The 15,235-nt window shown below is 42.3% G+C and overlaps 1 protein-coding gene across 2 annotated transcripts in view; it reads left to right on the top strand.

Moving 5' to 3' along the window:
- Positions 1-389: 389 nt before the first annotated feature.
- The window catches only part of ccdc77 (coiled-coil domain containing 77), a 51,054-nt gene continuing 36,208 nt past the window's right edge, over positions 390-15,235 (top strand). Inside the window, exons 1-4 of one of the 2 annotated variants that reach the window (XM_063059702.1) lie at positions 390-476; positions 782-998; positions 6,612-6,754; positions 7,028-7,124. In XM_063059702.1, the coding sequence (XP_062915772.1) occupies positions 451-476; positions 782-998; positions 6,612-6,754; positions 7,028-7,124 (483 nt within the window). In that variant the 5' untranslated portion in view covers positions 390-450. Of the gene's footprint in view, positions 477-526; positions 648-781; positions 999-6,611; positions 6,755-7,027; positions 7,125-15,235 lie in introns of those variants that run through there. The other variant, XM_063059703.1, reaches the window with a different exon arrangement.

Below are 15,235 nucleotides of genomic sequence, written 5' to 3'. Positions count from 1 at the left end.
GGGAATGTAACACCGGAGAGAGGCGACGGGCAAGCATGCCTGTAACGCAGTGCAATACACACAAAATGCTGGAGGAACTCAGTAGGTCAGGCAGCATTTATGGAAATGAATAAACAGTCGATGTTTCGATAGCGTCAATTGTTTATTTATCACAACACGCCGGAGGAACTCAGCATCTGTGGAGATTTATTTATCTCACCAGCTGCTCCCTGGTCTGCAGACTTCCCCCAGCATTTCCCGTGCTTGCATGAAAACATCTCGCTTCCGGTGCTCACCGAGACTCACCGCCTCTTCCCCACCGCGCATGCCCAGCTAGCATTCTGTCCAATCACCGGCGTCCCGGTTGCTGATTGGCTGCATCTGGAGCTGGGTGGTCAATGATTGGTGGGGGTGTGCGAGGGGCGCGAGTGCGGGAGCTGGTGGCGGTTTGCCGGTGTGGCTCGGGCCCGGATGGAGAGCCGGGCGTGCGGGGCGCGGTAAGTTTTGCGGGAGGGAAGTGCGCGGTGCGGTCGGATCCGATGCGGGTCCGGGCTGTGTAAACTCCAAAGCCTCCCAGCTGCGCCGAACCACTCTGTTGGTCGGTATCAGAGAGAGTGGCCCGATAACGTTAACTGTTCCTCTCTCCATTTATTCTGCCTGATGACCCGGTGAGGATTTCCAGTGTTTTTCTGCTTCTCTGTCAGAACAAAACAAACCCCCGAGTCTCCGTATTCGCCACAGAGCATAGGCCTCCCCCCCCCCCCGTATAATCTATTTAGAAAGTTTTGATTTTGCTTTGTAGATCTACAATGGGCCGTAATTCAACCCACTCGAATAAACAACTAACACCCCAGCATGATCGTTCTCCGCCCATTCCGTCAGTAAACGAGCGCTTGGCTTTTCTCCGTCCTTCCCGGGAGCTGTTGGAGTACTACCGTAAAAAGATTGCACAGTTCGACGAGGAGCATGAAAATCTTATGGGAAAACTGGAGAAGTACAAGGCCACTTATGAAGAGCAGGTGGGTCTCAGCAAGCACAGACTGAGTGTAAAATAACTGTGTGATTGGCGTTAGAAAGAAATGAGTAATTATCTTCCATTTAATTGCCAAAAATATAGAACAGGTACGGTACAGATGAAGGTTGGGCCATGCAGCCTTTGTGGATTCCTAGTTGATGAGTTCCCATTTTCTGCCTCTCGCTGGAACCGCTAAGTTATCATATACAATTCTATTTCTATGACTCGTACATTCTGCATTCAAACTATATAGTTAGTTTTCAGCGCAACATTCAAAGGTATGGAATCTTCAGTTGTGATGGGGGTGGGGGAATGTAGGGGAGGAGCTGGCATTGATTATCAAGTCCATTGCTGTGATGAGGGAGGAGAAGGCTTTTCAAATGTGACCAATGGGCTTGGGAACAAAATGTGTGGATTGTGTTCCTATGGTATATATTACAGGCCTCTGAACTAATGTCAAGAGATAAAGAAGCAGATCTGTAGACAAATCACAGCGTATAGGGTATTTCAACCTTGAGGCTCAGAGCAAAGGTACCCAAACTGGGGTCTACAGACTCCTTGCTTATTGGACCATGGCATAAAAAAGGCTGAGGACCCCCTAGCTTCGAGGGTGATTACGGGGTCGGGTTGCTGTTTTGCTATAGGAACCTGGTAAACAGTGTCCCGGGACCTTTGCTGTCTATGGACATGAACAAGTTGACTGTGTATGTAGGAGGAACAATTAGTAAGTTTGCAGGTAAAGTCAGTTGGCATTGTAGTTAGGGTAATAGTCATAGGCTACAGGGATATATTGAAAAAATAGGCAGAGAAATGACAGGTGAAATTTTATTTTGGTAGATGTAAACTGGTTTGTTTTGGGAGAAAACAATAGTAACAGGGACCCAATGGTAACAGGGATATCAAGGAGCAGATAGGGAGACAGGTTCTGGAAAGGTGTAATAACAGGGTTGTCGTGGTGGGAGATTTTAATTTCCCAAATATCGATTGGCATGTCCCTAGAGCAAGGGGTTTAGATGGAGTGGAGTTTGTTGGGTGTGTTCAGGAAGCATACAAGAGGATAGGCTGTACTTGATCTGGTATTGGGATATGAACCTGGTCAGGTGTCAGATCTCTCAGTGGGAGAGCATTTTGGAGATAGTGATCACAATTCTATCTCCTTTACCATAGCATTGGAGGGGGATAGGAACAGACGAGTTAGGAAAGCATTTAATTGGAGTAAGCGGAAATTTGAGGCTATCAGGCAGGAACTTGGAAACATAAATTGGGAACAGATGTTCTCAGGGGACGGTACAGAAGAAATGTGACAAATGTTCAGGGGATAGTTGCGTGGAGTTCTGCATAGGTCCGTTCCAATGAGACCGGGAAAGGATGGTTTACAAAGGCTGTTGTAAATCTAGTCAAGAAGAAAATAGCTTACGAAAGGTTCAAAAAACTAGGTAATGATAGAGATCTGGAAGATTATGCTAGCAGGAGGGAGCTTAAGAAAGAAATTAGGAGAGCCAGAAGGGGCCATGAGAAGGCCTTGGCAGACACGATTAGGGAAAATATTCTAGAAGTATGTGAAGAGCAAGATGATAAGATATGAGAGAAAAGGACCAATCAAGTATGACAGTGGAAAAGTGTGTATGGAACCAGAGGAGATAGCAGAGGTACTTAATGAGTACCTTGCTTCAGTATTCACTACGGAAAAGGATCTTGGTGATTATAGCGATTGCTCACAGCGGACTGAAAAGCTTGAGCATGTAGATATTAAGAAAGAGGATGTGCTGGAGCCTTTGGAAAGCATCAAGCTGGGTAAGTCACCAGTACCCCAGGCTATTGTGGGAGGCGAAGGAGGAGATTTGCTGAGCCTCTGGCGATGATCTTTGCATCATCAATGGAGACGGGAGAGGTCCTGGAGGATTGGAGGGTTGCGGATTTTGTTCCTTTATTTAAGAAAGGGAGTAGAGAAAGCCCAGGAAATTATATACCACTGAGTCTTACTTCAGTGGTTGGTAAGTTGATGGAGAAGATCCTGAGAGGCAGGATTTATGAACATTTGGAGAGGCGTAATATGATTAGGAATATTCAGCATGGCTTTGTCAAAGGCAGGTCATGCCTTACGAGCTTGATTGATTTTTTTGCGGATGTGACTAAACACATTGATGAAGGTAGAGCAGTAGATGTAGTGTATATGGATTTCAGCAAGGCATTTGATAAGGTACCCCATTCAAGGCTTATTGAGCAAGTAAGGAGATGTGGGTTCCAAGGCGATACTGCTTTGTGGATCCAGAAATGGCTTGCCCACAGAAAGCAAAGAGTGGTTGTAGATGGGTCATATTCTGCATGGAAGTTGGTGACCAGTGGTGTGCCTCAGGAATCTATTCTGGGACCCCTACTCTTTGTGATTTTTATAAATGACCTGGATGAGAAAGTAGAGGGATGGGTTAGTAAATTTGCTGATGACACAAAGGTTGGGGGTGTTGTGGATAGTGTGGAGGGCTGTCAGAGGTTACAACGGAACATTGATAGGATACAAAACTGGGCTGAGAAGTGGCAGATGGAGTTCAACCCAGATAAGTGTGAGGTGGTTAATTTTGGTAGGTCAAATATGATGGCAGAATATAGTATTAATGGTAAGACTCCTGGCAGTGTGGAGGATCAGGGGGATCTTGAGGTTCGAGTCCACAGAACCCTCAAAGCTGATACGCAGGTTGACTCTGTGGTTAAGAAGGCATATGGTGCATTGGCCTTCATCAATCATGGGATTGAGTTTAGGAGCAGAGAGGTAATGTTGCAGCTATGTAGGACCCTAGTCAGATCCCACTTGGAGTACTGTGCTCATTTCTGGTTGCCTCACTACAGGAAGGATGTGGAAACCATAGAAAGGGTGCAGAGGAGATTTACAAGAATGTTGCCTGGATTGGGGAGCATGTCTTATGAGAATAGGTTGAATGAACTCGGCCTTTTTTCCTTGGAGCGACGGAGGATGAGAGGTGACCAGATAGGATGATGAGAGGCATTGATCGTGTGGATAATCAGAGGCTTTTTCCCATGGATGAAATGGTTGCCACAAGAGGATACAGGTTTAAGGTGCTGGGGAGTAGGTACAGAGGAGATGTCAGGGGTAAATTTTTTACGCAGAGAGTGGTGAGTGTGTGGAATGGGCTGCCGGCGACGGTGGTGGAGATGGATCTGATAGGGTCTTTTAAGAGACTCCTGGACAGGTAAATGGAGCTCAGAAAAATAGAGGGTTATAAGTAACCCTAGGTAATTTCTAAGTTAAGGACATGTTCGGCACAGCTTTGTAGGCCGAAGGGCCTGTATTGTGCTGTAGGTTTTCTATGTTTCTAACTAACAAGGGTAGTATATACGCAGTGAGTGAGTGGTGCCAGGGAGCACTGAGCAACAGGGATGTATGAATCAAAGATTCCTTGAAGGTGGCAGCACAGGTAGATGTGGTGAAGAAGGCCTTGATTAACTTATCAGAGTAGGATGACCATGGTATATCAATATAGGCTAAACCAGCTAGGTACTATGTGCTATTCTGTTTGCCACCCTTAAGAAGGGAAGTAATTGCATAGAAGAGAATTCAGGAGGAGATTCACTGTGTTACCCGAGATGGAGCATTTCTATTTTGAGTAGAGGCTTGATAGGTGGCGTTTGTTTCCTTATTATGCAGGAGTTTAAGGGAGGACCAGATAGAGATGTATAAGGCTTGAAGGGCAGAGATAGCATAGTAGAGTTACCTAAAACTTTATGGCATACGTTCAGGCGGACAAGATTTAGAAAGGATCTAAGTAGAACTTCCTCGCCCCACAGGTTTTAAATTTAATAGACTGATATGCCAATGTCCCCCCTCACTGATACATTGTTAGCTTTTGGTGACCCAGCTGGTGGTTATATCTACAGTTATTGTGCTGCTGCCACATATTTCTTAGGGATGATCACTGAAGTTTCCCATTAATGTTTATTCTGTCCTCTTGTAACTCCAAACATTGCTCACTATGGAGATGGTGCTGATCCTTCACCTGAAGGAAGTGTTAATCTACAGGAGTTTTCCTCACTTGCATTGGATGTGGTGCCTTGATAATATAGCCTCCAGGATCAATGCTGAAGACTCTGCAGTGAGAATTCCCAGTGTCATTCCCCTTGGAATGCATACTACTATGCTTTTTTTCTCTGGTCCTACCTTTGGGACAAGCTATACAAAGGAGAGTCCAATTTTCAGAGAATTGTATGACTCTACTGGGGGAGGGTTCAAGTGATAATGCTTGAAGGCTGTGGGATAGTTTTTCCATTCGTTGTCTGTGAAGAGTGTGAGCTAAACTGGATGTGCTTTGTGGTACCTGGATTAATATTGAGTAATTTGTCCAGTTTTATTCTTAAGTACACCTACTGCATTTCGTTATTCAAAATCCTGAGCCAGCATTTTTCTGTATAACATTCCAAACATTGTTCACCTATCAGTCATAACAAAGTGAATAGCTGCACATTTTCCTGGATAGCCCATAACATAGGATTGCATTCTCTATTACCTTCTTTGCACTTTCTCCCTTGTATTTTAATTTTCTGTCTCCTGGTTCAACACTGTTTGTATTAAATTAATTTACCAGCTCCTGTTACACAGCCCTCAAATGCTCACCTAGGTACATTTTAAACGTTGTGAGAATACATAGACCCTATTTCTTGTGATTTTTTTCATCTAGTCGTACGGGAAATTACTTTCCAAGTGCAGCTTTTATTTGTTGGGTGAAAGCGTACACCAGCAAATGGAGGGGGAAATATGAGCACAACGGGAGAAGTAGTAGGGAGTAGGTCTAATGTAGATTAGTTTCCAAGTGTGGATGTTGCCTTGATGGGTAGAGAGATCTTCTATATTCCAGTTTTGTTTGTTGCATTTCTGTTAAATTGGTAATTAGTGAATAGCCCATGTGTAAATTTGTAAACTTCAGGACCTGTGCTCACCAACTGGCTGGAGTGTTCACTGGTATGTTTAACCTCTCGCTTTGGCAGTGTGTGGTACCCTCTTGCTTCAAGCAGGCTTCAAATATACCGATGCCCAAAAAGAGTGTGGTGACTTTCTTCAATGATTATCACCCAGTTGCAATTACATCCACAGTGATGAAGTGCTTTGAGAGGTTGGTGATGAAACTTATCAGCTCCTGTCTGAGAGGTGACTTGGATCCGCTCTGTTTACCTACTGGAGCAACAGCTTCACAGCAGATGCCATCTCATTGGCTCTTCACTCAATCCTGGAACATATAGAGAGCAAAGACCCATATATCAGGGTCTCTTTATTGACTGAAACTCAGCATTCAATACCATCATCCCCTCAAAACTGATCAATAAGCTCCAAGACCTTGGCCTCAATACCTTCTTGTGTAATTTGATCCTGGAATTCCTCACTTGTAGACCTCATTCAGATCAGATTGACAGTAAATGAATCTCAGGATGCCATATGGTGCCGTATATAGTATGTACTTTGATAATAAATTTATCTTGAATGCTCATGATATATTTCATTGGTTTGTTGTACACATGATAAATACATCTGAATCAGATTAAAGCTACTATCAAAGCTGTGCTTACAATATTATCTACATTGTCAATATTGGACTCGTCTTTTCCTCCTCAGCACAAACTCCACTGGGAGATTCGACAGAGGGAAGAAGAGATCGAGGAGCTACAAAAAGCACTCAGTGATATGCAGGTTTACCTCTTTCAGGAGCGTGAGCATGCACTGCGTCTTTATGCTGAAAATGATCGGCTAAAAATTAGGTAGGAAACAAAATTCCTGCGAATTGTTTTAACTCCTGAAAAGTGATGCTGTTGATTGTAGTGCTCTCTCTCCTGTGGAGACAAGTCTCGAACAAGGAGCTGTTAAGCAAATAGAACACTCATTGTGTCCTATACTATAAGCAAATTGATGCATGCCTGTACCTCTTTGGTCTTAGTTTAAGGTTTTGAAATAGGTCTTTGAGGGAATAAGAACTCAACTAGTATTTCCACATGTGGATATGCTGATTGTTTATAGAAAACAATTTTTTGCAGGGAGCTAGAAGATCGGAAGAAGATACAACATCTCTTAACTCTGGTGGGTTCTGAAGAAGAAGCACTCACTTATTTTCACAAAGAGCCTCCACACAAGGTAACACTGGTACTTAGAACACGTGAAAGGATATTCAGTTTGTTGATTTTTATTCTTGGAGAAACTTGTAAAATTAAGATCATCGCTTTATCTTTGCATGCAATTTCCTCCATTCCATAAGAATGTGAATAATTCAAAGTTAGAGAACAGGGAGATGAGGACACAATTTCAGGGATTGGGTTTGTTTTGTAAGTTTCCTTCTGCATTTCTGTTGGCCCTCTTTCAATCATCCAGTTGTTTAGAAGGTACACTCAGTGGCCACTTTATTAGGCACCTCCTGTACTTAATAAAGAGGCCACAGAGTGTATGTTCGTGATCTTCTGCTGTAGCTCATCCACTTCAAACTTTGATGTGTTGTGCTTTCAGACATGCTCTACTGCACACCACTGCTGCAACACATGGTTATTTGAGTTACTGTCACCTTCCTGTCTTAATTTCAAGGGGTTCTCTTGAATCCAGCTTCCCATGCTGACATGTGGCCCCTTTTTCCCCTTTTGCTTCAGCTGCTGAGTGTTCTCAGCATTCTATTTTGATTTCACTTTTCTATGATGTTTACTTTCAGAGGTGAGGGACTTTAACTTTCTGGATAGATCGAAGAGGCTAGGGTTATTTTTAAATTGATTTTAAAAAAACTTACCTACTATGAAAGAAGAAAATCTGTGATTTTAGTTATTAAAAAACACAAACAAGCTTGGACATTCTGAGCCACACTTCAACTCTTTTGCACTGGCAATCGGTTCTAAAGTGTAGCTCAAACTGTCTGAGCATAAAGGATCTAGATTTGGGAGGAATTGGCATTGGTATTCTACACCTGGGGTAGGGTTGGGGGCTTGCATGGTGAAAGGTAGGGATGAGCTTTACGTCAATTAGGCTGGAATCCAATTCTAAGAAATCAAATAACCCGTGCTGTTTATGAGATTTTCAATGAAATTAGTGGTAGGAGAAAGAGTGAGGATGATGGAGAAATGCATATTTCTGTTAAGGACAATTACTGAAAATTTCAGAGAAAGAATAAGATAATTATTCATTGTAGTAAGCAGAGAATGATAGGCATGGAAATAATGCAGCAGAAAATATGGATAAAATGGGCATCAAAATTAAAGCCTCTGTTTAAATCAATAAGGTATTCAAATTGAAATGGCACAATGAGGAGAGAAGGAGGTTGATATAAATAGCTATTTCCAGAGATGAGGCTGCACAGTGTTCCAAGGCTAGGAATTGAATTAGAAACTTGGGCTTTTGGAAAGATGGGTAAGATGGACAGAGAGTATATGGTAGCTATGATCATGAAGGATGAAGACATTAGGAGAGAAGACAAGTTAGTAAGTGAAGTATTCAATAGTTAACTGTTGGAAAACATCAAGAATTTGCACTGAGGTCTTAGTTATTTGCATCTAATGTCAATGACTGGTATCCAAGATGTTGCTTCCTTGGGTGAAGATGGACATCAAGCAAATAGTCATCAGTAACTCGAGTGTGGCAGCATGCTGGGTACCTCAGTCCCAAAACAAGCCCTGTGAGTTCGGTCAATTCCCTGAAGGACTGCAAAAGCTTCAAGATTATCTCAGTCTCTTTGGAATAAATGTAACTTCATTATAAACCTATGGGAGTCCTGGTTTCATGATTGCTCATGATGGACAGTAGCATTCAGGTTGGTGCTGACAATTTCTGGTGTCTGGCAGAAGTGCAAACATTTGGACTTCCCAAACCTCTTGCCCACTTGCTCCATCAAACATCATCTGCTTCACATACAGCTGAGGCTGCAGATCTTTCAATGGATTGATTAGTTATTTCAGATCAGTCGGCTCTGAAATAGAGGTAATTGTCCTCAACCCTGAAGAACTGTGTGAGGAGATTATATTGATCAAATGGAATATACCCAGATCTCAGTGATGCAAAAATCTGAAAATAAGGTAAAGACATGCCCACAAGGCATACATTTTAAACTTTGAACGCGGGAGGATGATGAATTGTCCTCAAAGTAAATTGCTTGCCATACCTCAGAATCAATGTTTGCAGAAACAAACATTTTGTGAGCCTTGTCCATGTGAGGCATCAAGTAGCCCATGACAGTAATCCCATTTAATAACACTTGGTCTGTCACTTTCTGTGACTTGGCCATTCAAGAGCTGCTCTAGGTATTGAATAAACATGACGGTACTCATGTCCCTCACCTACTTGGGCAACAAGTTCCAGAATGTAACCACCCTCCAGGTGAAAACCTTTCTCCTCAGATACCCTCTAACTTTTAAACATTTGCCTGTTGGTCTTAGACCATAAGACAAAGGAGCAGAAGTCGGCCATTCGGCCCATCGAGTCTGCTCCGCCATTTTACCATGAGCTGATCCATTCTCCCATTTAGTCCCACTCCCCTGCCTTTTCACCATAACCTTTGATGCCCTGGCTACTCAGATACCTATCAATCTCTGCCTTAAGTACACCCAATGACTTGGCCTCCACTGCTGCCCGTGGCAACAAATTCCATAGATTCACCACCCTCTGGCTAAAAAAATTTTAGATGTTTTTCATTATGAAGTTTTGCACAGTGGACCCTATCCACACCCCTCTCCCCCCATAATTTTATTTTTTAAAAATGAGCTAGATGAGAGCTTCAAGTTCCTAGAAGTAAAGATGACCAATACTTTCTGCTGGTCCACATTGATGTTGCAGCCAAAAAAGTGCACTAGTATCTCTACTTTTTCCCAAGGCTAAAAAAATTCAGTGCATCCTCAATGACCCACCAATTGTCACAGATTCACCATAGAAAACATTCTATACGGATGCATCATGCTTGGTATGGAATATAGCTCTGCTCCAGACCTCGGCACTGTAGAGAGTTATGAACACAGCCCAGTCCCTCACACAAACCAATCTCCTTTCCACTGTCTCAAGAAAGCAGCCAACATAATCAAGAACCCCTCCCAGCCCAATCATTTTCTATTTTCCCATCCCATATAAAAGCTTAAGGGCACAAGGAGGATGCTAAGAGGATGCAGGGTGACTTGGATAGGTTGGGTGAGTGGGCAAATTCATGGCAGATGCAATTTAATGTGGATAAATGTGAAGTTATCCACTTTGGTGGCAAAAATAGGAAAACAGATTATTATCTGAATGGTGGCCGATTAGGAAAAGGGGAGGTGCAACGAGACCTGGGTGTCATTATACACCAGTCATTGAAAGTGGGCATGCAGGTACAGCAGGCGGTGAAAAAGGCGAATGGTATGCTGGCATTTATAGCGAGAGGATTCGAGTACAGGAGCAGGGAGGTACTACTGCAGTTGTACAAGGCCTTGGTGAGACCACACCTGGAGTATTGTGTGCAGTTTTGGTTCCCTAATCTGAGGAAAGACATCTTTGCCATAGAGGGAGTACAAAGAAGGTTCACCAGATTGATTCCTGGGATGGCAGGACTTTCATATGAAGAAAGACTGGATGAACTGGGCTTGTACTCATTGGAATTTAGAAGATTGAGGGGGGATCTGATTGAAACATATAAGATCCTAAAGGGGTTGGGGAAGTCCAGAACGAGGGGCCACCGTTTGAGGATAGAGGGGAAGCCTTTTAGGACCGAGATTAGGAAAAACTTCTTCACACAGAGAGTGGTGAATCTGTGGAATTCTCTGCCACAGGAAACAGTTGAGGCCAGTTCATTGGCTATATTTAAGAGGGAGTTAGATATGGCCCTTGTGGCTACGGGGGTCAGGGGGTATGGAGGGAAGGCTGGGGCAGGGTTCTGAGTTGGATGATCAGTGTTAAATGCATGGATTGGTGAGGGAGAGGTGGGTTTGAATTCATGGGAAACTGTCACTAGTATTGCGGAAGGAGGGAGATGTTCCATTGAGACGGGCTCCACCTGAACCACGATGGGACCTGGATCCTGTCAAATCGCATAATTACGGTTGTGGATAGGGCTTTAAACTAAATAGCAGGGGAGTAGGTCCAACAGATTGAAGAAGTATGGGTAAAGTAAAAGAGAAAAGTGTCGATAAAGATAAAGTAAAAGCAAAAGTTAAAAAAGAGAAAAGTCAGGATGCGGAAAAGTCACAATGATTACTAGATCTTCAAGGCACAATGAGTGTAAGGACCCGTTATCTGAATGTCCGTAGTATTAGTGACAAGGTCAGGTATGATTTAGTAGCCGTTACAGGGACGTGGTTGCAGAGTGGAGAGGATTGAGAATTAAATATACAAGAATATTAGGTAATATGGAAGGATAGGCAGGAAGGTAAGGGAGTTGGGGTAGCACTCTTAATTAAGAATGAGATCAGGGTGAGAGTGAGAGATGATATAAGATCTAAGGAGCAGAATGTTGAATCCATCTGGGTAAAGATTAGGAATAGTAAGGGGGAAAAAATCACTGGTGGGGGTTATCTATTGGCCACCGAGTAATAACATTACAGTGGCACAGGCAATGAACAGAGAAATATGAGGCACGTAAGACTGGAACAGCGTTATCATGGGGAACTTTAACTTGCACATAGACTGGTTGAATCAAGTTGGTCGAGGCAGTCTTCAGGAGGACTTCGTAGAATTCATCCGTGATGGCTTTCTTGAACAGCATGTTACTGAACCTACAAAGGAATGTGTTATCTTAGATCTGGTCACGTGCAATGAGACAGGAAAAATTAGTGATCTTGTCATTAAGGATCCTGTTGGAAAGAGTGATCACAGTATGATTGAGTTTCTCATACAAATGGAGAGTGCAATAATTCGATCTAAAACCAATGTATTATGCCTAAATGAGAGACTACAATGGGATGAGGGAGGAATTGGATAGGGTAGACTGGGAATATTGGCTACATGGTGGGACAGTTAAGGAACCGGGGAAGACTTTCATAGAGTTTTTTCATGGTGCTTAACAAAAGTATATTCCAATTAAAAGCAAGGACAGTAAGGGTGGGGAAAGCCAGCCATGGATAATTGAGAAAATAAAGGAAGGTATCAAACTGAAAACTTTTGTGTACAACGTTGCCAAGAGTAGTGGGAAACTGGAAGATTGGGAACACTTTAAGAAGCAACAAAGAACCACTAAACAAGCAATAAAAAAAGGGAAGCTAGATTATGAAAATAAACTAGCCCAAAATATAAAAACAGATAATAAAAGTTTTTATAATTATATAAATCGAAAAAGGGTGGCCAAAGTAGGTCCCTTGGAGGACAAGAAGGGGGAATTGATATTGGGTAATGAGGAAGTGGCCAAGGCTTTGAATGACTATTTTGTGTTGGTTTTCACGGTGGAGGACACATCTAACTTGCCGAAGAGAGATGATAATGGATGCGATGGGAGGTGAAGACCTCAATACAATAATAAAGAGGTTGTGCTGAGCAAACTTGTGAGCCTGAAGATAGACAAGACCCCTGGGTCCTGATGGAATGCATCCCAGGGTACTGAAAGAAATGGCAAAGGTTATGGTTGAGGCTTTGGTGATAATTTACCAAAATTCTCTGGACTTTGGGCAGGTCCCGACAGACTGGAAGAAGGCGAATGTCATGCCATTGTTCAAAAAAGAATGTAGGCAAAAGGCAGGTAACTATAGGCCAGTTAGTTTAACATCTGTAGTTAGGAAAATGCATGAAGTTATCATTAAAGAATAACTAGCGAGGCATCTGGAAAGAAATGGATCCATCAGGCAGACGCAGCATGGATTCAGCAAAGGCAGTTTCTGTTTGACAAACTAACTGGAGTTCTTTGAGGACATAACAGGCACAGTGGATACAGGGGAACAGGTGGACGTTTTTTACTTGGATTTCCAGAAGGCGTTCGCTAAGGTGCCACATAAAAGACCAATCCATAAGATAGGTTGCATTGAGTTGGGGGTGACGTATTACGTGAGTAGAGAATTGGTTAACCAATAGAGAGCAGAGAGTTGGGATACATGGGTGTTTCTGTCGTTGGCAATCAGTGGTGGGCAGTGTGCCGCAGGGATCGGTGCCAGGCTCACCGTTCACAATATACATTAACGATCTGGAAGAAGTTGACTGAGTGTAGCGTATCTTAAATTTGCTGATGACACTAAATTGAGTGGAAAAGCAAATTGTGAAGGGGATATGGAGAGTCTGCAGAGGGATATAGGTAGGTTAAGTGAGTGGGCAAGGGTCTGGCAGATGGAGTACAATGTTGGTAAATGCAAAGTCATCCACTTTGAAAGGACAAATGGAAGATCAGATTATTATTTAAATGGGAAAAGATTGCAGCATGTTCCTCTGCAGAAGGACTTGGGTGCTTGTGCATGATTTGCAAAAGGATGGTTTGCAGGTACAGCAGGCTATCAGTAAGGCAAATGGGATGTTGGCCTTCAGTGCTGGAGGGATTGAATTTAAGAGCGAGGGGTTATGCTGCAACTGTATAGAATACTGGTGAGGCTGCATCTGGAGTACTATTTGCAGTTCTGGTCTCCTTACTTGAGGGATATACTGGCTGTGGAGGTGGTGCAGCGGAGGTTCACCAGGTTGATTCCAGAGATGAGGGGGTTTGACTATGAGTAGAAATTGAGTCGCCTAGGACTGTACTCATTGGAATTCAGAAGGATGAAAGGAGATCTTATAGAAACATATAAAATTATGAAAGTGACAGATGAGATAGAGGCAGGATAGTTGTTTCCATTGGTGAGACTAGAACGTAAGGAACATAGCCTCAATATTCGGGGAGTAAATTTAGGATGGAGATGAAGAAGAGCTGTTTTTCCCAAAGAATGGTGAATCTGGAATTTTTTGCCCAAATATAGTGGAGGTTACCTCAGTAAATATATTTAATACAAGGTTAGATAGGTCTTTGCATAGTAGGGGAATTAAGGGTTATGGAGAAAAGGCAGGTAGGTGGAGTTGAACCCATGGTAGCATCAGCCATGATCTTATTGAATGGCAGGGTAGGCTTGACGGGCCAAATGGCCTATTGCTCCTATTTCTTATGTTCTTAACTGGCTGCGACTTGGCCAATGGTGGACGACGATCCTCTTTCTCCACCAACTGCAGTGCAAGCAATGTGTTCTTACATTTGGTTGCTGAGAAACTCCATCTTCCCAACTCCTGGAGTGCCACATCTATGGATACCACAGCCTCTGCCTGAATCTCATGCTGGTCCTGACTTTCATATATCTCATATTCTTTTTTTTTAAATTTTATTTTTATTTGGATAAGGAATTCACAATTATCATGTACTTTTTTCACACATATAACCTTTTCCATTTTTTTATATGTATAAAACGACAATTATTTATACATTCTTAAGTACACATTGAGATGATATAAAAGGAAAATAAACATTTAAATAGATAATTATGTACTGTGGTAAATCTAACCTATTAGGCTAAGTAATGAAATTAGTTGTTAAGAAAAATGGTAATAATAGTTTCCATACAACCCTTCTGGACCATTTCCACTGGTCCAAAATGTTGCATACAAGCCTATATACCAACCATTGTAGGTGTTTATATCCCAATTTGTTCGTGCTTGTTCCTGCCCGCAGACATAATTATCCAATCCCTATGTACTTATTTACTTAATTTTTTCATTTTTTTTTAATCCCTTTCCCAAATCTTTCCCTTTACTTGTGTTAATTCTCTATTTTCCAAAAAAAAACAAACATTTAGACTAGGGGTGCTTACGTTAGTAATATTACTGTGTTGATGAGAAGAGCAATATAAATCATTAGGAGAGTCATCTAAAATCTGCTCGCATTGGGGTTATATATTCAATCCATTTATTCCAGATTTGATAAAATGTTTCTTTTTGAGTTCTCAGGGAGTAAGTCAACTTTTCCATTTTAAATATTTCCAAGATAATTTCGTACCAATCTTCTAATGTAGGTGGTATTGGATTTAGCCATTTTCTAGTGATTGATTTCTTACTTGCCGCTAACAGGGCATGCAGCAACTTTATATCTTCCTTCTGTTCAAGGAACAATACATGCCCCAAATAGAGCGTCTCAAAGTTCAGAGGTATCTGGGACCTAAGTACCTTAACTAATGTTCTGTGAATACCTTCCCAAAATAGACTTAATTTAGGGCAATCCCAGAAAATATGAAAATGATTTGCCTCCTTGGAGCCGCACCTTCTCCAACACATCACATTTGTATCTTTATATTTTTCCTGATATGGGGTCTTGAAGTATC

Source organism: Mobula hypostoma, chromosome 9 (genome assembly GCF_963921235.1).
Source record: "Mobula hypostoma chromosome 9, sMobHyp1.1, whole genome shotgun sequence".
In the NCBI taxonomy this organism is placed as follows: domain Eukaryota; kingdom Metazoa; phylum Chordata; class Chondrichthyes; order Myliobatiformes; family Myliobatidae; genus Mobula; species Mobula hypostoma.
This window is presented reverse-complemented; position numbering and strand designations above follow the sequence as displayed.